Raw genomic sequence first — 25,618 nt, forward strand, 5'->3', positions numbered from 1 at the left:
AACACGTCAACAAAAAGGCCAATTGTCTGGATAGACACTTTTTATGTACAAGCTAATTTTCTAAATAGCGTTTATATGTATTGCAGGAAGAGTAATATTACTGTTTAGATGCTTCAGAGAAAAACTCCAAATGTTAAACCGCCTCTGAAAGTGGTTGATTTACCAGAAAATGTCAGCAACTTGTAGTGTAAAAAAAAGGCATTCAATACAAAATAACCTACACTTTCATTACTTTTGGATTAATTATGTAATTATAATCCACAATGTTTTAAAGATGATATTTAAAAAAGAAAAAAAAAATCAAAGTAGAGCAATGAAGCTTATTAGCCTGCTTTTACCATTCAGATCACCCAGGAGAGTTTACTGTACAGAGTCTGATAGTAAGGAATGAGGAGACACTTTTATTCAGCAAAATCAGTCAAATAATGGACAGCCATAAAACTCAGTGAGCACTCCTGTGCCTCTTGTAAAATGGCCTTAGTAGGAATAGGTCAATAGCTGCTTTAAAATGAGTTAATTATAGCAGCTTTCATTAGAACAATAGACGTGTACAGCATAAGACCCACACATTGCCTAGTGCAAGATTGGCTTTTTTAAACATTCAGTATTGATGTTTCCACTTAAAAATGCTGGTCAGAGCAGCTCTACGTCAACTGAAAGTGCACAAAACTGCAAAGTGTTTATACAGGTGATTTAAGGAAATGAAACGAGTCATTTGTGCGTCCACCATGCAGAGTGGTAACAGTCCATGCAAAGGCCCAACGAATGGTGCACAGAACACGTGTTGGGTCTATAATACTGTGAGTATCACTCCTACCTGAAAAAGGTGTGGTGTTCAATGCAGACCTTCCACAATCGCTTGGAGGCCCGATGGTTAGGCAGCTTGAAGCCTATGGTGCTCTCAAACTGTTCATACTGAGTGGTGAGGGGAAGGAGTGAAGGTGGAGGTGGTGGAGGAGGTGAAGAGGAAAAAGACAGTGGTAGAACCAAGTGCTGGGGAAGTTGAAGTATGGCAGCAGAGTGAATTGTGCTTGCTCTGCAGCAACAAGAAAGATTTTTCTTTTCTGAAAAAAATACAATGCCTGAACTCCTAATGTTGTGTCACAGAAAATTTAAATCTCAACCCCAACCGAGAAGGTTGGGTGCATAAAAAGAAATGATTGAATATTATATTTTTAAAACTAAAAAGACATTCTCAAAAAAAAGTAACAAAATGTAGGAAAAAAATGTAAAAGCTTGAAAAAAAAAAAACAGTCACACAGCTTTTGTTTAGTTTTTAAGTTTATGAAAATATAAATGCTGATCAAGAAAAATAATGATGGAAAATCATTCAACCTAAATGAGGCAAAGATTCAGCCCTAAAATATTCAACAAAAACTATAGAAACTTTAAGTGACCACTGAGAGTGAAACAGACAAAAAAACACATTCGAGATAATACCAAAGAGGAAATGTAAAGCATGGCAGTAACATTTGCATCTGATGATGGAAAGATAATAGATGTTGTTTAGCACGAGTTCAGACAAGTAATGATGTAAATTGAACATCCATGAAGCCATGAAATAGAAATCTGAGGGGATCTCGTTTCTCAATGACCCTTTAATCCACTTGTCTCAGCTCTGCCAGAGTGGCTGCAGCTTCTTATAAGCCTCCACATGCAATGCAGTATCTAAGGGGCGACATTCGGAGAAAGGAGAGATAAGAAAAGAAACAAAATATTTACCTCTCCAGGGCGGATTTTGATGTAGAAGTTGCTTCTTTTGTATGAGATCTTGAGAATTTTGGGCCATGCAAATCGGTTGATCCTGAGGCGGTCACGGTAGATAAGCAGCCCATTGGCGCTCACACCAAGCATTATATCGATTCCTTCTGAATCCTGGAGTTCAGACAAGGCATAAAAAAAAGCTTAGTGCTCTCAAAATGAAAGCAACACAAAGAGTATTGAGTTTTATCACCTTGGCATGATGCAGGTCCACACCATACATTGAAAGCTTCTTGGCGTTTTCAAGAAAGTTCATCTCTGCTTCTGCAGGACTCATTCCTCTACAAAAGGAAACATGATAAAGTATAGAAACAGTTCTCTTTCTAAAGTACTTGTAGCTTTACCGATCAAAAATCTTTCTGGGACTCTCATCGTTTTCTCTGACCTGTAGTTGCGATGCAGCTCCATTACTCTCTCCTCCAACTCACGTGTCTGATTGGGTGCAAAATGAAATTCACTGACATAGTCTGGGCCGTGTTCCTCAGGGTCATAGTCCCCAAGTTCAGCTTGGACTGTGTAGGAGCCCAAAAGGGCATGAGTGACAAATGAGCAAGGGAGACGACCGGACAGGATGTCATCCCTCAGCTGCAGGCACAAATAGTACCTAGAACACAAGACACAGTCAGGGTGAGGTGATGGAGATGGGAAAAACTTCAGAAAAGAAAATAAGAAAAGTACTTGTCTGGAAAAAAAACTTCAAAAACTTTCTAAAAAAGAAAAGTCTGAAATACAGTACGTTTTCAAACATTAAAATTTGATCCTTGTTTAAATAATCAACCTGTTGCAAAATGTATATTTTGACTCCATATTAATAATAAATCTAGCCTGGGGAGAAAAACACTTAATTTTTTAACTCTACATCCTTAAATATTACAAACTTTAAAAAGGAGTAAACACATTTTTTTGTCTGGACCAAAATATCAAATTTAAACAAAACCAGGCGCTCAGATACATCTTCAGCCAAAAATGGATCATACATCACAGGCTTAAAAATGATTAAGTTAAAAATGTTTTCTGCTCCATACTTCTTTTTTTTACATGGAGGAACCATGTCTGTTCTGCTGTTCTCTGAATTTTATGAAACATTCTTTACATAGAGGCAATCAGATGCTATTTTCTATGTCCTTTTTTAGGCGTTTTTTTCGAAACTGTCAGACAAAAGTCACAAATCAGTGAAGTGAATGTGTCAGCTGTGCAAATACCAGAGGTTTAAAAACTTTTATAAAATATAAAAAATGAAAAAAACTCTGTTTACCTCTGTACCTTAACGCAGCACAGTGCAATCTCTTTGCTACAGTATTATTTTGTGTTTGTTAAATGCGGTATGTATGAGTGCCATTTAGTTCAGTTACATAAAAAACTACATAACAGTACATTGTTTGTGTTCGATTTGTTTTTGAAGTACAATCAAAGGCCGTTTCTTGGTAGTGTCATGGCGCAGCAGACTCAACACCGGTCAAACTTCATGCCATTTTATTTAGCTTCAATGAACAGCAAATAAAAATAGTTTAGTCAAGGAATGTAAACTACTGACAAAAGAGATAAGCTTGTGGAGTTTTATAGAGTTTATAACATTAAAATATATTATAATTATAAATAGTGGAGTTATTCAAATTGTTTGACTTCTAAATTATCATCATAATTGAAACAGAATTTGGCCAAAAACTTTTTCTAATTTCCTAATTTAACCCCCATTTTATACGGTGGCTCCAAAACAAGCAGAAGCTTCCCCAACAAGATGTATTTAAGCAAAAATAACAGCAAAATATATTTTATGAAGAAGACTTCATGCAGCTTTGCTGGGATCAGACCAACCTTGTGATGTCTTCAATGAGAACAGACGGGTCTGGAGGGTAGAATTTGACAGAAAAACCCAAATTCCAGAAACCAACTGTTGACAAATAATCAAAAGCAACATTTTTTATAATTTACTTCTATACAAAATGTGTTTTGTGCTGATTATGTTATTATGCCCATGTTAATGTAAATACATGATATTTACAGCATTTCACCTACCTCGAATTTGCTTCTTAATCTCTTTGGATGGATCTAACCAGTTCTGGTAAAAAAAAGAAAGAAAAAAAATTTGATATGAAAACGGAGCCCATCAGAAATCTTTTTTTAATCCAGCTGTTATGCACGGCGGTGGTAGGATGATGTTATGTGAGATGCTGAAATTAAAATGGAACAAAACTACTTAAAGTAAAACAAAACATACCCCAAACAATATCAATGTGTTCAAGAGTTTTCTCTGTTAATTATGTACGGTACTTTTTATTTATAGTATGTAGAAGTAGTGCCCATGTATTTTGACGTTTTTTGAAAAGTTACATTTTTATAGGGCAGTTACTCGTGAAATAGCTTTACATTTAAAAAAATGATATACCACTCAATTCCACCCAAACCCATCCCTAAATAAGTGTGAAGCAGGGAGGAATTGGGTCTAATTTAAAGAGTCTTTGGTATGACCAAACCATGGATTTAAATCTACGATCTCAGTCGGAGGGTGCACACTCTACCACGTGGCTATTAAACTACAAAAAGAGTTTTAAAAAATGTAAAGCATCAAAGATTAAAGAACTACAACCATGAGTTTTAGACACAGCAAAGCAAAGACCTGTTTAAATCTGAAACGAATTTTGGACAAAAACAAACAGAAAAAAAGAAAAACTCACCTTAACCTCAAACCAAATGCATCACTTTAAAAAATTTCCCATGCAAGGGAAGAAGGTTTTCTGAACCTTATGAAGAACATAACACTGTGCTTCTCTATTTTGTGTCTTGCAGCACTAAATAAGATGGTAATGAACTTTTTTTTAGAGCATAAGTAAAACTTTGGAATGCTGCCATGCGGCACATGCATGCAGCCTGTAGCCTGTAGTGTGCACTTGCTGTTTGCAGATGGATAACTCTCAATGAGTCATCAGATTTTAGGAATGAACGGCCCTAAATATGTAACAACAGTGAAGCCCTGTCTTTGGTTTTTTTGAGCTTGTGTTTTTGTGCATCTAACCTTGGAGTTGTCTGTGTCCACGAAAGAAAGGCCAAAGTAGTCCCTCTCCAGCAGGTTCAGATGGCCACACACCATGTCCAGCAGGGTTTGACCCTTTGCAAATTTCTGACACACGATACACAAAAAGACACAAATTGTCCTTAGAAAAAGAGAGAAAATGCGTAAGACTTTAGTTGTAAGCATTTACCAAGGTTTTAATAATAATTTTAGTCAATCATAGAGTACATCCCCATCACTTTATTTTGGTTTTTTGTAGAAGCAAAACAATATTAAATCCATCTATCAGTTTTTATTTGCGTTTAATTTTTAGACTGTTTTCTAAAAAGCGTCAAGGTTTGTGACAAAAAAAAAAAAACCTATCCGTGTGAGTTTGAGAGATGCTTTATGCCCGCTTGTCTTTTTTGCTGAGTAGGAGGAGCCACAAAACAATCTTTATGCCTATAAAAGGACAGGAGCTGCACTTTCCATCTGCGGGTGTTTCAGCAGACCACACCCATTTTCTACCCAACCCTTCAAGGTTGAAATCCTTTGTGTGGTCTGTGTGGGGAACACACACACCTACACACAAGATTTATCTCCTGGAGAGACCTGGCTCTTATGGTGACAAAGCAACCAAGCAGCTGTTGCCATGGAAACAGAACTAATAAGTCCCTGCTCTATGTGTGTATGCCCTCTTGATTTCCCCATCTCTGCTTACCAGAAGGCCATCAGAGACCTTTATTTAGCGCCGGTGGGAGAAATTGGCAGAGTTGTAAAGAAGAACACACAACATGAAATTAAACAGTAAAAACATGCATATAATAAAATATGTCTGGCTGCAATACAAGTCCAACAAATGATGCTCATTTGGGCTTGTAAAGTCATTTTTTTGCATAAGATATAGCTACATATAGAAACAGCAAGTCATAGCTCCAAAAGTGCTCAGACCACAGTTTGACGAGGCTTTTTCTGTCACATCTCTTCAATCTTATTTCTGCCTCCAGTTGCGTGATTGTTTCTGCAGCAGTTTGGAGCAATTCCACAAATCCATGGTCGATAATACCTCAACCATGCAAAAACTGAATGAGTACAGGCTTAAAGAATAAATGAGCAGCCTAGGACAAAGGAATTTCAATGAACTTGACAATACAAACTATACTTGGGTGGATGTAGACGCTTGGAGAAAAACTGCACAAATTCTGTGAGCCAGAGTCACTTTAGAAATGCAACAAAGCAGCAAGATGTTTGTGTTTTATTCAACATTTGCTGCTAGTAGATCTTTGGTGAGGAGCTACACCAAACAAACAAAGGTCTTAAAAGATACATATTGTCAAATAGCCTTAAAGTCTTGCTCCAATCATCTTTTGCGCCATTTTAAAAGTGGCCTTTTATTTCTGATTATGCCGTTATTAGCCTAAATCAAAAACCTGTCGTTTTCTAGAACATAGTTTCTACAGGTCTTACAGAATTTAGAAAGTTTCTCTCCCATTCTTGCAGTTCCTTAAGAATTCTTACGTGGGACCCTGCCTTCGCCCGCAAGTGGCAGGGACAGGCTCTGGTAGCCCCGTGACCCAGGGAGGGAACAAAGGGATCAGAAGATGAATGAATAGGTGGGACCATTGACATGGAGCAGCCCCGCCCCCTTCCCTTTCCTGTTGATGAGAGCTAGCGCTTTGTTTGTTTTTTTAACCTCAGAAATACATTTTTTTCCAACAGTGTTTTTAGTCTGCTTCTGATTTACAACGATTCAATAAAAAAATACTCAGAAATGTGATTTTAAGCCCAATTTTCTTTTTATATGTCCTCCATCATCATAAAAATGTTTAGTTATTAAATTAGGACAATAATGCAACTAAAATGTTTTTTCTTTGGATTTTACAATAAATTTCACTTGCCTCTGGTTTTAACTGAGCTTTTCTTGAAAGTAGTTGAGTATCGTAAGTATGTTTCACCACAACAGCGTGGATCTTAATCAAAGACTGATCTCAGTAAAATGCGCCATCTAAAGTCAATATCTATGAAGTCAAGATATCGATGGTCAGTTCAGGTTGCTTTACTGCTGGTTTCAATCATTGTTTCCACATTACAATCCTAATTAATGCATTGATTTCCTCCGCTTTTTGACCAACATAAACATCAAGACTTAGCTCTTCGTACTCCTTATTTCCACCTTCTCTTCAACTTTCTCTTCACCTTTTACTCTGTTCATCTTTTCTTCTTCATCTTCCCGTCTGACAATTTATTTTCTACGTGGACAAACATAAGAGCTCACCAGTCAGCTGTATAGATTTTCTGTCAGAGTGCACTACTTTGAGCGTCACTTCCCAGATGACCTAAGAACCGATGTGCGTGCATGTGTGTGTAGCTAAGAAAGAAAGACTAATGTAGGCTGACTTGAAGAAAAATAAAGGTGCCCGATGCTCATTTGCTATGTAAGATCATGTGGGTGACAAAGCCATAAAAGCAGAAGAAGGGAAATGACTGAAGATGAAAGGCAAACAGGTCATTTCTCTGCAACTTTACAACCTGTTAGCAGCAGCCAATACAGTCTTTCAATAAATAAAAAAGCAGATCTATAGACATATACATGCTTCTCCTAAGTACAATCATAGTGAGATTGCAAAACTTGCATTTTTGGTAGTAATAGTACCAGTACAGATATTTTTTTAAAACAACTACAGCTAGAACTTATTACATGATACGGTTTTGTTGGAGAATGGTTGAAGCTATAAAGAAGTAACTAAACAAAGACCTATAAAAGAGAAAAGTAATCCATATATATTTCTTGGAAACACATTTTTCTTAGTAAAATTGAGTGTGTTTGTAATTCTTATCGATGGACAAAATGCAACATATGCCAATTTTTAGATTTTGAGTTTTTATATTAAATGGTGAGAACAAGGATAACTCCACTTTTTTATTTATTTAATCATTGTGCTATGGGGTCCAGATGACCCCACCCTTGCATTGACGTGTCTCCCTACCATGACAAAGGTGGATAAAGGTGAAGAGGATTTCATGTAATCCATGGACACCAGTGAAGATCACAAATCATTGAAGAAAAAGGGTTTAGCACACTGTCTTCTGGGGTCTATGACCCCACTTCCAATGTTAAAGTGCCTAGGATAGCACAAGGGTTAAAAGAAAATCTTGACCTTTTTTAATGACATACGGTCACAAGACAAAACCTCCCATCAGCATTGACGGGAATGTTAGAAACATTTTTCTTGTTTCTAATAGAAGGGATTTTTTCAGATAGGGGGTTATCTCTTTTGGCCATTGCAGGATTTAAATGTACATATGTTAAATTGGAACTAGTCAAAAGCAGTCAGAGTTCACAACATTGCATCAATCTGCATGCAAAACAAAAACCCACTAAAAGCTGCACCATTATTAACAGCTGGGTTCTGTTTATTTGGGTCTATTCTCCACCATGCAGAGACCGTCTCACCTGCCTCACTTCATCACCTCTTTGTCTTAATGAGAATGGAGCTGCACATCTTTCCCCAGCTTCTTCTAGGGCTAAGAATCAATAACCCGTTTATTTTTTATATTGGAATTTTACACTTTTGAAATAATCATTTCCCTGATCAGTGCTGGGTGCTGCTGCTGGTGTGGAACACTGCCTTTGAAATCATAATAAGATTTCAAGAAGAAACAATAAAACTGCTTCTAACGTGTTTTTATTTTATTTTATGACATTTCATGGAGGAAACATTGACAATAACCAACAAGACATTTTGATGAAAACCAAGATTTACCTGCTGAAGTGTGGGAAGAGCAACACTGCTCACATGGAGCATGCTGGATACTATTTTCTTGCTGCTCTTTCCCAGTTAAGTAGGTCATCTGTAAATATCTATAGATCTCTGGAATTAAAGAAACTTTTTATGTAACTGTCATAGTCTGTACTGGAATCTCAACAAAACCTACAAGCAACATCATGTTTACATTTTACATTTTTTTGGCAGATACAGAAATAATAAATTCGTAGTAATCATTCAATCTCTATTATGGAAGACTCAAAAAGACAATATTAACCAAATAATACATGTACACAATATATTATATTTACTAAAGTACGGTATATGTTTCTGACCAAAACATTTACAAAGACCATCAAGAGAACTGACAATAATTTGCAGCAATGTGTAAAACTTAAAAAAAAACAAAAAAAACAAAGCCAACTCCTTTTCATGTGCCGTCTTACAGCCTATACTTCACTGAGGTCTGTTGTGGGGTCACTTGTGAGCTGTGTGCAAGCACAGTACATGGGCCTCAATCGTCTGTTTGCTAGACAGAAACAATTTAACTATAAAAATATTGGGTATGACATATAGTTCAAAAGCACAGTAAGATCTATTTTTCCTCCAATTATATTCCAGCAAAGTTGTAAATATTGAACCAAATCCCTTTCAACACAGTCCTATTAAAAGAAGCCATGTGTGTAGCCGCATATCCTATAGGAGCTTTGTTTTTGCCAGATTAGCAATGTGCATGATCACTTTTTTCTGATGAAATAATTCCTGAAAGCACAGCAATATTTTTGCAAAGTCTGACAAAGCAAGAAACGAGATGTCAAATAATCAGGAAAACTTCAAACATTTGAAACGAGACCAAATCCTGATGCATAAAGTCATTTAGATAAAAACAGCGCACAAAACAGTAATAATTAGAGCACCTAAAGTTCACACTAAATTGTTTGACATCACACTTTTTGGATGAGATTCTTTCCATGAATTTACTAACTTTGATAATTCATCAGTTCAACAATTATGCAAATTTTAGCTCCTCTTTGCCAAATGACCAACTGCAAAAAGATTAAGTAAGACTGTGCTTTAAAAAAAAAACAATGTAAACGTGTTAAGAAAATGTAGAAAAAAAGGATAAAGTGTGTGTCCAAGTATGTGTCTGTGTTCACCTTTGCATGAACACAGAAAAGTTAGGTGTGCAGATATTCTCTATATATATTAGCGTGTGCGTTTAAAATGATGGCTTACAGATTTGTATGAATGTGTGGGTCTGCATAGATACTGGTGCGTGGGTTTATTTAGCTAGAAAATCCAGCATTTTTGCGAATATTTAAGTGCATTTTTCTTTTGTATACTTTTTATCTGTGAAGCTTAATATAAACAAACAGCAGAAGCATTTTAATACTGAATCCCAAATGCCAGTCAGTCTAATTTCCATAAGAAAAGCAACATGAAAAGGTATTAAATTTATGATAATATGAAAAGAGCAGTACCATTCGATTATTCCATAAATTTAGATATTTTTAGTGTACAGAAAGGACACTTTTGAACACCTTTTTAGGTATATATATATATATATATATATATATATATATATATATATATATATATATATATATATATATAAAAAAGACCTATGGCAATCAAACGTTTTAACAAAAAATGTCAATCTGGAATTGTGTCCTTTTTTAAAAAGAAAAAAAGTTCTCTCTAAAAAATATGAGACATTTATTCCCCTGGAAGGGAAGCTGGTCAAGTTGAAAAATGAGCACTACTGCTTTATCAGTAAGGAGTAAGTATATTTGACTTCAAATGTGGTTTTTAGGACCAAAAGCTTGATTTGTTTCAATTTTGTTGTTTCCTAGCCTTCATCTAATTATTAAGAGTCCAGCTATTAAAGGATCAATAGCCGCGGTTACATGTATGTGTCGGTGGACTTCTGGTTCCGGTTGTGGAGATTGATGTCTGCACCAAGGTCCTCTTGTTTCTTTCTGACAGATCACTGAGACCCGCACAGGAGGATGTGGGCTTAGACAGACAGTTACATTTTGGACAGTTGGAAACTTTCTCAAACCATAGGCGGCTCAGGCCCGGTTTGTACTTCAAAGCGATTTGTAGTTGCTTGGGTCTCATTGGTCGCAAGGCCATCGGAGCGAAATTGCCCCGGAAATGTGACACCTGCTGTAGTGTAATCGCATGCAAATCGCGTCATTTAACCTGAATTTATTTCAAGCAATTAGAGTATGTGATCACAGCTGATGATGAAAACTTAATTAAAGAAGTTAGGAAACACCTAACTTCATACACACACAGAAACAGAGAGAGTGGACAGCTATAGAAAATAGAGTAAAGTTACTGGAAAGATATGTCATAGTTCATATCTTGCAACGCTAGAGAATGCAATTCCCCTTTTATGGGTTTTTGTTTTTTTTGCCGCTAGGCTCCTGTTTAGTGGACGTACGTTCCATTCCCTTCTCTGCCTCATTGTGTACCTGCACGTTCACAGACGCAGCAAGTGGATGATCAAGATGTTCTTTCATGTTAAAAATAAACGCTAGAGACAATCAAGCTGCTTGAAAATTCTAAACAACACTCAGAAGTTCATCGCAATTATTGAGGACACTCGCAAGCAAAACCGGCCAAGATTAGTATTACCTAGACCACACGATTGTAAATACGATTAATGCGATGGTTGGTTGCTGTGAAGTCTAAACAGGCCTTTAGGCAAGCTGTGTGCTGAAAAACAAAGACGTGATTTGACGAGAACTGACACTGAAAGAAGATGACACAAAGGATCCTGAGTTTTCTCTCAATTTACCTCATAATGCTGCAAATACTGCTTCATAGCATTGATATTGGAGTTTTGAACTGAAAAAAGTGCAACTGCTCATTTGATTTCCCCTCTTTGAAAGTGTGAAAAACTCAGATAAAAATAAACATCTCAGTCGCGGCCACTTTAGAAGTCTTGGCAATTCTGCAGCTTTCTGTTTTATTTAATGTTCACATTTTTCTGAAACAGGAAGAGAAAAAAACGTGCACACCTCAACTCCTGTGTTGTACTCTGAGCCATCGAGTAGAGTGACTTTGACTGGCACAGTCTTAAGCCGTTTAGTAGTTTTCTGGGGGGATTTGGAGGCTTTGCTGGGGGTCTTCTCTGAACTATCATCCAATTCCCCATGGTCCTCTTGAACCTGGGAAAAGAAAAAACTAATGGGGTGAGTGCAATGTTGCTCACCTTAGTCGTGCATGTTAATATTCAAGAAACTGGGTCTCACGAGGTATTAGGCATTTGTTCCAGAAAATAACAAATCACCGCGCTTTTTTCACAGAAGCCTTTGAAGATGTAAGCTGCTGCTCCAAGATGTTAAATCATTGGCAAAGACATAAAGATCTTGCTACCTTACATATCAAACAGTAAGCTGGGAGGCCTCCCTGACTGAACAAAAAAAAAAATCTTCCAGACAGTTGCAAAAGGTTCGTACCTGACTGGTTTTCCCGATATCGGCCTCCATCGCCGTCTTCATTTCCCAAGCCAAAGCCGTCTCTGTCGTCATGGAGAAGCTGTCCTGCAAAAAAAAAAAAAAAAAAAACTTTTTAAGTCAAACATTCATGCCATTTGTTTTTCTTTTCTGTATATAATTCTAGGTTGAACGTAAAACCCCATTTTAATGAAAATTTTGCCTTTTTTTTTTAACATGTTCTTGTAGCATTTATCTCATGATGGAGGACATGTATGAAGAAAATTAAGATTAAAATTGTATTTTTTTTTGTTCAAATATTCTGAATCAGGAGCAGATGAAAAAATGCAGTTGACAAGCTAGGTTTGAAAACAAAGGGATAGCGGGAAATGGAGGGAGGCTCACTCCACGCCAATAGTCCGCTCAAAAAGTGGAATTTCTAATGAACTCCTGTCACTGCTGAAAGTAAGTCCTAGAAAATGACAAGTTTCTTTTTCTATTTTGGCTTATCAGAATCGTAAAATGAAAGATAACAGGGAGCGCTTTTACAATAGATCAAAGGATGATAGGAGTGGGTCATTCATTCAATGTGTTCCTGTTTTACAGTAAAGGTAAAATTTGATCTAATAAAAGAAACACCTCACCATAAATGTGGGGCCTTTTTTTTATCTACATAAACACCACACGCACAACTACCTTGATAGATTAGAAGGAAGGACGAGACACCTAATTTCCTCCTCTAAGCTTTAATTACCATCCACCATGGAGATTAGGATCTTTAATACATGCATGCTCACTATTGTATGCAGAAAGATAGTGACAGAGATTGAAAGAGCAGTCCTTAGAGCCTCCCACAGGAGCACTTTGCATGAAGGGTTTTGGCTCCAGGATGCTCCCGCCTCACACTAGCTAAGAAAATAGCAGGAATTGCATCAGCCAGGGGGCCCTGCAGTGCTCCACAAGGCAGCAGACTCACTGACACAGAATTAGAGAGTAAAACAAGGAGAGAACACGAGCATGAGGCGGAAGGCTGGGAAAAACAAAGGATGAAGAAAGAGGAAGAGAAGACAGTAAAAGCCATTCAAGAATTTAGCAAAATGCCAATGAGCTGCAGATGGAGGAGGCTTGTGCTTTGAAGGTGACCACTGCCACACTGGTGCCAGAGTCTTTCGCAACACCGCTTCTCCTGGCAATCCACAGGAAAATGGCTGATAGCAGAGAGAGGAATCATCCCAAATAAAGCACCCAGCTAAATGAGCTTTAATACGAGAGTTGAGTGCAGGGTCACCGGCTTGTGATAGCTTTATAGTAAGCTGTAATTTTCAGATAAAAAATAAATTTTCTTGAGTAAAACAGACTGCAGAGATCTAGTTTTTTTTTTAAGTAGGAATGAATGTGAGGAAGAAGCAGCACTAAGGATATTAAAATCTGCTTCACTTATTTTTTTCTCAATCTTTATTTGTTTCTGTTTGAATATTGCACTGGATTTTCCATTCATTTTTAAAAGTCCACCCTTTCAATTTATAAAAGATACTTTAAGGAATAAAATTGAGTTTTCCACAAAAAAAAACAAAAACAAAGAAATGCTTTGCTGAAGAGACAAGTAATAAAGATTTACCAATTACTAAATACAGTTTTAATAAAATATTTATAAGTATTGATATTACTATTGTGTTTGTAATTAAACAATTGTAATCAATAAGCTTTCTGCCCAAACACCTAAATGTTATAAAAGAAATATGAAAAATCACATCCATTTTTTTTAAGTAAATAGGAATTATGAAGGACATATATTTGCAGTTGCAAGTTTTTACATCAAACATTTAAAATAAAAAAATAATACAAAAAAAAAAAATCATACCAACCAAATCATTCTCCCTTTAAAGAGTGGAGTCCACACAAATGTATTTTTCTAAATGTTCTGCCTAAGAACCTATACAGATTGTGAGGCTGGAGGAAAGTTATTCTCAGCTTTCATTATGCGTCATTGTATAATGAAGCCAGATCAAAGGGGGTTGCAGTCTGGCTCTTAGGAGGCTGCAGATGACACCCACTCTGCTCCATGTTTCTCCATAACTTTAAAAAGCCAGAATTGTTAAGTTTTAATTAAATAAAAATAATAAATTCCAAATTCCAAACGCACATAACACGTGCAATATGATATAAAATGTGTTTCCAAGCAATATACAAACACATATTTGTGTGTTTTCTTCATGTAAATGCGTGGTAACATTTTTTCAATGCAACAGAAGAAGCTCCAAGAGAACAGGAGAGATTAAGAATGATAGTATTTGATAAAAAGAAAGCTGAATGGGGCAAAAATGTTCGGCAATGAAACATTTTTTGGGCACTAGAGAGAAGTCCCCTTCCCCATCTTGCAGTGAGCAATCAGTAGCCAGGATATCCATTATCCATCCATCCATCTTCTGAGCTCGCTGAATCCCTACAGGGTTGCAGGGCAGCTGGAGCATTTCCCAGCTACTGTTGAGCAGAGGCAGGGTACATTCTGGAAAATTTAGACTCTTCAATTAACCTACAAAGCATGTCTTTGGAGTGTGGGAGGAAGCCGCCGTGCCCAGAGAAATCCCATAAGGAGACCATGGGTCCAAACAGGGATTCGAACTATAGCCTTCTTGCTGTTAGGCGAAAGTACTAACCCCTAATTCACTATGCAGCCCGGCATAACATTTATCAGTCTGTCAATGCTTTTGTCCAGATGACACAATAAGGGCTCCAAGACTATGGAGAGATATTTCTGCCACCACGTTGCACACATCATTTTTTATTCTGCTTTGATATTTTTTTTGCTTTTAATTTTTTTTTTTGTTTTCAAAAACTTTTTTTTTTGCTTTCAAAATTTTTTATTTTTGCCTTCAAAAACTTTTTTTGGGTTTGCAAAACACGTTTTCCCGTGCGTTGTGTGAAATCTCGCTTTTGTCCTATCTTTGATTTTGCTGACCACTTTAAGCGCGACTTAGCGTGATAAAACTGCCACTGCCAGCGGCAAAAAATTTTTGATGGCAGCTTTGTCACGTCAAACTGAAACTTAACTCAAAATCAAAGATAAGAAAAACGTGAGATGACACACAACGCATGCGAAAACTTTTTTGCCGCTGGCAGTGGCAGTTTTATCACGCTAAATCGCGCTCAAAGTGGTCAGCACAATCAAATATAGGACAAAAGCGAGATTTTACACATCGCACAGGAAAACGTGTTTTGCAAACCCAAAAAAAGTTTTTGAAAGCAAAAAAAAAAGTTTTTGAAAGCAAAAAAAAAATTTGAAAGCAAAAAATAAAAAAATTGAAAGCAAAATAATAAATAATTAACTATTTAACATTTTCATTTACACCTTAGAAAGTTTTGTGTGCAACGTGGTGGCAGAAATATCACTCCATATTCAATTCAATTCAATTCAATTTTATTTGTATAGCCCAAAATCACAACAACAGTCGTCTCGATGGGCTTCGAAGTAAAACATGAAATCAAAAGGATCACGAATACAAAGAGTTCAGTAGAAAAATACTAAAATGAACTAACAAACTGACTAAGCTATACTGGCATCCCTGCCCTTAGACCCCCCTTCGCGGGGGGTCTAAGGGCAGGGATGCCCTTAGACCCCCTTATCAATCAAGAAGATCTGGTTCATACAAACTGCAGTTTTGGGCATAAAAGAGCCTAATGATGTCATAAAAGAGCAATTTGATGTCCCAGTAAGAAATGGGTAGCTGGAGATTTAAATGGAAAACAAACCAGGGATTTATTACTTCAAGGACAGGCCCTGCCTCTGTCAACTAAGTCCTTCAGTCCTTCAGACAGAACAGGATCAAAAAGAAATGCTCACTTACATATAAATGATAGATAAGAAGAACAAAGTTCAATTCAGAAACACTAATTCTCTGCCAATAATCGGATGCCCCACTGCTATAACTTTGTGGCCACAGGAGGAGATGAAAGCCACTGATGTCAAGACAAAAAGACTCAAAATGTTTAGAGAGGTTTCAACCAAAAGTGAAAGGAGTGAAACAAAGCCATTACCCTGAGGTACACCATGAAGATGGGCTCCAATAAACCCCTGATGGACTAGGAAAGGAGGAACTTTCATGGAAGAAAAATACTGTAGGCTAATGAAGGTTTTTTTTTCTCTTTTAGTTTGCCTTGGTCTTTTAATTTTGCTCAACGTGCATCCTGTTTCTATTTTGCTATTAATAAGGAAGATCTACCGTTCACAGTAAGGTTAGGGCCTTAAAAAAAAAAAAACAACCTTTGAACAATTTGGAGTGCGACATCCACCAGGACTGTGAGATGACATCATGTAAGGATTTTACCAAACCATGGGTTTCAAATATTCATCAGAAAATGGAAAAATCTATAAATATTGTGTAAACAAATCAATCACAACAATTTAAACTAAAAATATCCAGAAATTTTATTTTAAGCTCAATTTGCTGTATTTAAGTCCTCTATCATCACAAAAATGCCACAAGAACATGTTAAAAACACAAAACAAAATTTTCATCAGAGTGGGTCTTTAACGGGGTCTGTTTTCTTTGCACAACTGCATTGTGTAGTTCTGCTTCCTTTTCCTAATCATGGGTTTTTAACATGCCAGGTCTGTTATGCCGGCATGTATTCCAAACTCATTCAAGCATTCAGATAAATATAAAAAAAATTAAGGAAGCAGAAAACAAAAACAAAAAAAGAGTAAAATTTAAAGTACAAAAATGTGGAGAATACATCTGGAAAATAGAAGGAACCAGTGAAAAGAGCCACAAAGACACACAACATAAACACAACAACCAAACCCCCCAAAAAAACTTAAACATTTAATGGTTTATATAAAAGACTAAATAGACTAAAACAGTCATTGTTAATTACAAATCAATGAAAGTTTTGAGAAAAAGTTTCCCTAAAACAGAAAAAAATCAGGCTAGAATAAAACTCTGTTGTGCAGCAAAAGCGCAGAAAAAAAATTCAAACTTCTCATCAGCAAAGCCGTAACATTTGTCTCTAATCCGATCTCTTACAAGTTCTGTCTCACATCAGCCAATCTGTGATCTCGTAGGAGAACATCATATCAGCTTCACAGCTGTTATAGCAATACTTTAGGACATGCTTGTGAAAGCCTTCGCCTCTTTCATTTGAGTCATTCTATGATCCAAAAAAAGGATCACAACAGGTTCTGGCTTCCACAGGCCTCCTCTGTGCCAGACAGATGATGGAGATGTGTGAAGCGTGGCGTTGAGTCAAGCTAAAAATGTTTGCGGCGCTCACTGTCTTCAAACAGACTCCCATTAAAACAAAAATACTGGTTTCTTTCTATTTATACTTCAGAGGTTTTATCGACCTAATTAAGTCCCACAATAGATGTGGGAAAGTGCTTACACTGTTAAAACGGTTTAAGTGATGTCCTTCAGTGCGCTGCATTTAGAATATTAATAGGAGTCAGAAATGATAGATAGATGTAAACAGCAGCCTCCTCACAGCGTTTACCTTTCCCTCTGATGTGAACGCTTGGGTGAAACAAGAAAACTCTACGTTTCAGTTAAATGTGAAGGACAGAATTTCACTTAGGGTTGTGATTTAAAACTCATTCCCCAATTTCTGACAAAACTTAACTATATATTGGATATCTGCCCTGCCCAACAGTAGCTGGGCCCGGCTCTGGCAACCCTGGGACCCCGAAAGGGATTTAGCGGGTTAAGAAAATGGATAGATGGATGGATATCTTAACGTTTCAAGGCTTTTTTGTTGAGTTTCCTACAGCAGAACAGAAGGAAGAAAAACAATCAGATTCCAGCTCAGTTTCTGGAAGCAAACACACACTTTACCTTTAAAACTGGACCCATGAACATCCACTGTTCCTAAACCATTTCTTTCTTACCCGTCTCCGAGTACTTGCGTGCTAAAGAACGTCCCTGATGCATCTTCTCACTTCTGTTTATTTTTTATCAATCGTTTTGTCATTTGTTGCGCTGATGTTCTGTGGAAGCCAGAACCTCAGGGACATTCTTTAGCACGCAAGTACTCGGAGATGGGTAAGAAAGAACACTGGTGATTCTGTTTCAGGTCCCTTATCTGGGACTTGAACCGGGGCCTTTTTGCTGTGAGGGAAAAGCGCTAACCACTGCACCACCTTTGTCTCAAAATGATTTTTGTGTGTATGTGTGAGGATCTGTCAGTTAAAAAAAATAACGTCTCAAAACGTTTTTTTTATGTGACATATCCTCACAAAAATATGTTTGTAATTTTATAGTTTTAGAATTACTAGTATAGTCAAAAAGTATTTCTATACATTTTTCCAGTACCTTCAACTTACACCATCTGCTTAAGCCACTATAAAATGTAATTAGGGCCCGAGCACGGAGTGCAAGGACCCTATTGTATCTGTTAGAGTTATTATTAGGGCCCGAGCACGGAGTGCAAGGACCCTATTGTATCTGTAAGAGTTATTAGGGCCCGAGCACGGAGTGCAAGGACCCTATTGTATCTGTAAGAGTTATTATTATTATTCTTTTTCTTCCGACGGAAGAGTCGCCTTTTTGAGGCCTTTAACATACCCCAAAACTCACCAAATTTGGCACACACATCAGGAGTCGCGAAAAATTTCGTATTTTACAGGAGATTGGCATGGGCGCACAAAAACGGCTCGACAGCGCCACCTACAGTGACATTTGTCCCGAGCCCCCGCATATGCTTTGACATACAAGCTTGATTTTTTCAGGGCATGTTCATCAGATGGAAACCTACAAAAAAGTCTGTAGGTACCAAGCTGTCAGTCGCACAGGAAGTCTGCTATATTGATGTCAATATGTCATTTTTGCTCTATTTTGGACATTTGCAGGCCTCCTTCTAGAACGAACTCCTCCTAGAGATTTGTGAATAATGACTCCAAACTTTGGTTTTGTAAACTAGACACATGTCCGATGTTAAATTGCAAAGCTTTTAAGTTTTTACAGAAGTTTGTGACCGTGGCGGCGCGTAGAAATTCGACCTTGTTTCGAAAACACGCCATGAAAAGAAAAATGGCCATTACTCAGCCATGCATAATCCAATCTGATCAAAAATTGATATGCATGATTGTAGTCTGACTCTGAACACATCTGCAGTGAAAGAATCTGGAAAAAGTGTAGCGCCACCTGCTGGCAAGAGGAAATGACATGTTTTACTTGGAGCATCACTGCTCCGAGTAGGATGAGCCGACACACCTGAAAATGACGTCCACCTGTTGAAAAGCCATTGAAGTTTACTCTGACAAAAAACCATAACTTTCAATGCGGGGGTGTGGTCGTGACAGAGCGGCAAAGTTGGGCGTCTCGCCATGCACACAAAAGTTGCTCTCACGTGCACATTCCTTGTCCAATCTCACTGAAATTCAATGGATATGATGAAGCTTCTATTCTGAACCCATGGATATGACAATCTTGGACGAGCTCTATAGCGCCACCTAGTTATTGCATTGGGCACATTCTGCCCTGTATTTTCTCTTTGCTTTGTCCGATGTGCATGAAATTAAAACTGGAGATACTCAGAAGGGTCCTCTCTCATCATGTAAAGTTTCATGGGTGTACACCTGACGGTGCCTGCGTAACAGGAAGTGGTCGATTATGTGCACCCAAATAATAGAAATTTATTATAAATCAGCCGTTTGTCTCAGGAAGCTGAGATTTCAGAATTAGATGCCTTTAATAACCTCCAGCTTTGATATGTAACACTATAGGGTCTACGAGAAACTTCATCACTTGATTTTTTTAATGAAATTTTGGACTGAACAAAGATTTTTAGCATAAATTCTGTTTAGGTTATCAGCACCAAGAATTCAACTTTCATAGGCATTTATGTGCTACTGCTTCCTAAAAAAATTCAGAATTATTGAAGTTACAGGTGAACTTTTATTCAACATTTCATCCAAAAAGGTCCGAAAACGTCTTTTTAGGCAAAACTACAAACACCTATTTTTTTTCATAACTTAATCATCATATATCAACACCATTTATTTTTTTAAATGTAGGGATCTGTGTTTGCTGCCTTCCATATTTTTTTCAGAAGTCCAGGTGAAACAGATGATTTTAAAAAAATCCTGATTCATCCCAAAACCTGTGCTTTTTCCGTCTGGACTCCAAACAAGTGTGTTTTAAAATTACTTATGCTTCAAATATCCACACCAAGTTTCACACGCATATAGCTGAACATGTCTAAATGCTTATTGAATATTCTTTACAGATATAAAATGAACTGGTCAACTGTAGGATGTCATTTCCTCTTACATGCTTCAGTTTTTTCCTTATGCTGCAGCCTGCTCCTCAATCTGACCTGTTGCTGGAGTCAAATTTCACACACCCCCCCACACACACACACACACCAGCTGCCTGTTCGTATGCTAACTAACCCAGAGGTGAGGTGACAAGAGTTTAGACACAAGAGGGAGGGCAGACTGCTTTTTCATTTGTTTTGTATGTCTTTCATAGATTTTTATGAATAATCATTGCTTTTCTAGTCATGTAAAATGCAATTAACTTAATATTTTATCTTTTTTTTTTTACAAACAAAACATATGAATGTGCTCCAAAACAAAACCCAACTCTCAGTACAGTTCTACAGATGTAACATAAGACTTAGACAGTAAATGTCTCTTTTATCCTTTTTTAATCAATGCTGCAACTTCTTTTCCTTAATATAAATCCAATGAAATTAAACTACAAAACCAAAAAACACAACGTATAGCAAATTTCTCTAAATAAATTATGTGTATATACAATATGTAGCACTTTTAAACAAAATAATAACAAATCCTTCCAATACAAGCACAGAAAAATGGAACACAAAATTTAAAACCCAAATTTGAAATGGCAATTTTAAAAAGAAAATTTTTTCAGCCTGCTAAAAGTGCACAATTGTAAAAGCTCTTTTATATAGACAACTGTTTGGTTGCTTAGAGCTCTAAATATAAAAACAATGCCTTTATGGACGTGGCACGGATGGCACGGATGTTCAGCAGGGTAAACCCCAGGAAAGCGGCGGGACCTGATGGAGTTCCCGGAAAGGTTCTGCGGGCCTGCGCCGATCAACTCTCCCAGGTCTTCACAAAAATCTTCAACCTGTCGCTAGCTCAGGCTTTCATCCCTGCTTGCCTGAAGTCATCCACTATCATCCCGATACCCAAAAAGTCCTCATCCACAGCCTTCCTCACGGACTTCCGCCCAGTTGCACTCACTGCTGTCATCACAAAGTGTCTGGAGCGGCTGCTCCTGGGACACATCAAAGACTCCCTCCCTCCAATCTTCGTCCCCCACCAGTTTGCTTACAAAGCAAACAGATCAACGGATGATGCCATTTCCATCACCCTCCACACTGCGCTGAGCCACCTGGAACACAGAGACACCTACGCCAGGATGCTCTTTGTGGACTATAGCTCAGCCTTTAACACAATCATTCCTGACATTCTGGTCAACAAACTGTCTGAACTAGGACTCCACCCACTCACCTGCTCGTGGATCAAGGACTTCCTGACAAACAGACCACAGACAGTCAAACTTGACCCCCACCTCTCGTCCACCGACGCTGAGCACAGGCTCCACACAGGGATGTGTGCTGAGTCCTCTGCTGTACACACTGTACACAGCCTGACTCCACCTGCAGGTGGATCACAGACTTCCTGACGGACAGACAGCAGTATGTGAGGCTGGGGAAGCTCGTCTCAGATACTCGGACCACAAGCACCCGATCCCCCCAGGGCTGTGTCCTTTCACCCCTGTTACTCTCCCTGTACACAAACAGCTGCACAGCTGGTCACCTGTCTGTCAAACTCCTGAAGTTTGCTGACGACACCACACTCATCGGCCTCATCTCTGACGGAGATGAGTCGGCCTACAGGAGTGAAATAGCCAGGCTGGTGTCATAGTGCAGCGCTAACAACCTGGAGCTTAATGCTCTGAAGACAGTGGAGATGACAGTGGACTTCAGGAAGGCCCCAGCCCCCCTCCCCCCTGTCATCCTCTGTGACTCCCCGGTGACCTCTGTGGAGTCCTTCTGCTTCCTGGGAACCATCATCAGCCAGGACCTCAAGTGGGAGCAGAACATCAGCTCCATCACTAAGAAGGTCCAGCAGAGGATGTACTTCCTGAGGCAGCTGAAGAAGTTTCACCTCCCTGAAAAGATGCTGGTAGACTTTTACACCGCCATCATCGAATCCACCCTCACGTCCTCCATCACAGTCTGGTTCGCTGCGGCCACGGCCAGAGACAAGGCCAAGCTGCAACGCGTCATCCACTCAGCAGAGAAGGTGATCGGCTGCCACCTCCCGTCTCTCCAGGAGCTGCACATCTCCAGGACCTGGAGGCGGGCAGCCAGGATTGTAGCCAACCCCTCTCATCCATAATCTCTTTCGGCCCCTCCCTTCTGGCAAGAGGCTCCGGTCCATCAGGACCAGGACCTCGCGCCACAAGAACAGCTTCTTCCCCACTGCAGCCAGCCTGCTGAACAGAACCCCAACTCCCCCAGGTGACCCCCCCCCCCCCCCCCCCCCCCCCCCGCCCACCAAAGGACTGTCGGTGACACTTACAGGCCCCACCATCCCAGCCCATCTGTGCTCCCACTTTACTTCACCTTACTCTACTGTATATAGTGTGTTGTTGTTGTTAACTTAATTTTTAACTTATTCTTAATTGCACTATACACCAAGTCAAATTCCTCGTTTTGTAAAGTGCGCTCTACTGAACCTGGCAATAAAACTTTTTCTGATTTCTGATTCTGATTCTGATTCTATTAATCATTGTTTTTTATTCATTCAAAATGCAATTAAATCAATATTTTATCTTTTTTCTTTTCCTTTTTCTTTTTTTTTATCTCTTATATCCTTTTTTATAATCAATGTTTGAACTTCTTTTCCTTTCTATTGTCATGGTTTCAGTTTGTTGTCTTGTTTTTCGCTTTAGTTCTTGTTCTGCCTTGTTTGGTTCTGTTTCCTGTTTTATTTTGAAAGGTTTCCTGTCTTGTCATGTTTCTTGAGTTTTACTTCCTTTGGTCCCCATCTGCCCTAATCGTGTTCACCTGTGTCTTGTCTGCCCTGTCTGTATATAAGTCTTGTCTCTGCCTTCCTCCTGTGCTGGTCCATTAACTTCTGCTCATGTTGATCACGTCTTCTTGTCTAGCGTCCATGTCCCTTGCCATGCCACAGTAAGTTTTTGTTTTTAGTTTTGTCATCCTGCTCTGCAGCGCTTTTTGTTAGTTAAATAAATCCACTTGCCCTGAACCCGTTTGCCTCCCGTCTCTGCGCCTGGGTCCTACCTGCTCTCGAGCCTCCCCCCCACACGACATCTATACATCCAATGAAATTAAACTACAAATCAACAAACACAACTGATAACAAATGTCTCTAAAAAATGATGTGTATATTTGCAGAACCTTAAAAACACCAAACAAATAACAAATGCTTCCCAATTAAAGCACAAAAAATGGAACACAAAATGTAAAACCCAAGTTAGAAATTGCAATTTGAAAAAGATACTTTTTTCAGCAGCTTTTCAAAATCAATCACCAATTCTACTCTTCTGTGGATGAAACAAAGTACTCCAGAACAATGAAGCCATTTCTCTAAGTCTCTCTCACCTTCAGTTTTAAACAAGGTCTGTGAAAATCCACCATACATTGGTCACATGAACTCAGAGACCTGCTAAAAGTGCACAATTGTAAAAGCTCTTTTATATAGACAACTGTTTGTTTGCTTAGAGCTCTAAATATAAAAAAAATGCTTTTCTATCACCTAGACACAGATGGAGAACCATATCAACTGGATTAATAACAGGGTGGCATGTTTAGACAACATGAAGCTGTCCATCACATTTTTGACCTAAACATGCAAACACATCCTTGGCTCTGCGGTTAGGAAATGGTATTTGGGAATCTCTTTATACCAGGAGCCAGCCTGGCCATTGGAACATCGCCACAGTGCCCATCCAGACTGGGACAGCAACGGGGTCCACTTCAGAGCCGTGAGCTGCTGTGTTTAACTCCAGCTGTCCCAGCAAGGGAGACAACTGCAGCAACATCCACTGACCAAGCTGACAAGCCCTGGCAGAAAAGATCCCCACAAGAAAAACACTGGCTCAGGCAGGCTGGTCAAAAAAAAATAGTTTTGCCATTGTCTTGCAGCTCGCAGATCAAGTGGTTTAGTTTTCCAGTAATGTCAGTCAAGAATGCAAGTTCAGATTCACAATGTTCATATTCACCATATTCAACAGACATCTCCTCCAATAGCACCTTAAAAATCCTGTGCTGTTTTGCTTTGCAGCTGAGGTTGTTTACGATTTTCAGAATAAGAGTCATTATATGTCCAGAGCCAAGAAACGTGGACAAGAAACACGGACAAGAAAAAACGACGAGAATGGCTCGAGCAGGGCGTTGCTCACGGGGCGGTCGCTCGTGCCATGCGGTCGCACGTGCTCGGGCCCGCTAAATGCTACTTGTAGCTTTAATTATTATTATTCTTTTTCTTCCGACGGAAGAGTCGCCTTTTTGAGGCCTTTAACATACCCCAAAACTCACCAAATTTGGCACACACATCAGGAGTCGCGAAAAATTTCGTATTTTACAGGAGATTGGCATGGGCGCACAAAAACAGCTCGACAGCGCCACCTACAGTGACATTTGTCCCGAGCCCCCGCATATGCTTTGACATACAAGCTTGATTTTTTCAGGACATGTTCATCAGATGGAAACCTACAAAAAAGTCTCTTGGGACCAAGCTGTCAGTCGCACAGGAAGTCTGCTATATTGGTGTCAATATGTCATTTTTGCTCTATTTTGGACATTTGTAGGCCTCGTTCTAGAACGAACTCCTCCTAGAGATTTATGAATAATGACTCCAAACTTTGGTTTTGTAAACTAAACACATGTCCGATGTTAAATTGCGAAGCTTTAAAGGTATTACGGATGTTTGTGACCGTGGCGGCGCGTCGAACTTGGAGGTCATTTTGAAAACACGCCATGAAAAGAAAAATGGCCATTACTCAGCCATGCAAAATCCAATCTGATCCAAAGTTGATATGCATGATTGTAGTCTGACTTTGAACACATCTGCAGTGGAAGAATCTGGAACAAGTGTAGCGCCACCTGCTGGCAGCAGGAAATGACATGTTTGACTTGGAGCATCACTGCTCCAAGTAGGATGAGCCGACACACCTCAAAATGACGTCCACCTGTTGAAAAGCCATTGAAGTTTACTCTGATAAAAAGCCATAACTTTCAACGCAGGGGTGTGGTCGTGACAGAGCGGCGAAGTTGGGCGTCTCGCCGTGCACACAAAAGTTGCTCTCACGTGCACATTCCTTGTCCAATCTCACTGAAATTCAATGGAGGTAATGAGGCTTCCATTCTGAACCCATGGATATGACAATCTTGGACGAGCTCTATAGCGCCACCTAGTTATTGCATTGGGCACATTCTGCCCTGTATTTTCTCTTTGCTTTGTCCGATGTGCATGAAATTAAAACTGGAGATACTCAGAAGGGTCCTCTCTTATCATGTAAAGTTTCATGGGTGTACACCTGACGGTGCCTGCGTAACAGGAAGTGGTCGATTATGTGCACCCAAATAATAGAAATTTATTATAAATCAGCCGTTTGTCTCAGGAAGCTGAGATTTCAGAATTAGATGCCTTT

At 38.8% G+C, this 25,618-nt stretch overlaps 1 protein-coding gene across 16 annotated transcripts in view; it reads right to left on the bottom strand.

Annotated features, from left to right (window-relative positions):
* Positions 1-25,618, bottom strand: part of si:dkey-178k16.1 (band 4.1-like protein 1) — a 68,077-nt gene that overhangs the window by 16,768 nt on the left and 25,691 nt on the right. For 10 of the 16 annotated variants that reach the window (XM_078950774.1, XM_078950766.1, XM_078950773.1 and 7 more), the window contains 9 exons: positions 11,988-12,071; positions 11,547-11,696; positions 4,775-4,879; positions 3,778-3,820; positions 3,577-3,652; positions 2,147-2,365; positions 1,955-2,042; positions 1,723-1,875; positions 818-993 (listed from right to left, as the gene is read on the bottom strand). In XM_078950774.1, coding sequence (XP_078806900.1) covers positions 818-993; positions 1,723-1,875; positions 1,955-2,042; positions 2,147-2,365; positions 3,577-3,652; positions 3,778-3,820; positions 4,775-4,879; positions 11,547-11,696; positions 11,988-12,059 — 1,082 coding nt within the window. In that variant the 5' untranslated portion in view covers positions 12,060-12,071. Of the gene's footprint in view, positions 1-817; positions 1,037-1,722; positions 1,876-1,954; positions 2,043-2,146; positions 2,366-3,576; positions 3,653-3,777; positions 3,821-4,774; positions 4,880-11,546; positions 11,697-11,987; positions 12,072-25,618 lie in introns of all 16 variants that reach the window. The other 6 variants (XM_078950777.1, XM_078950778.1, XM_078950769.1 and 3 more) reach the window with 2 other exon arrangements.

Source organism: Oryzias latipes, chromosome 7 (genome assembly GCF_053564925.1).
Source record: "Oryzias latipes strain Hd-rR chromosome 7, Olatipes_Hd-rR_3.1".
NCBI lineage: Eukaryota > Metazoa > Chordata > Actinopteri > Beloniformes > Adrianichthyidae > Oryzias > Oryzias latipes.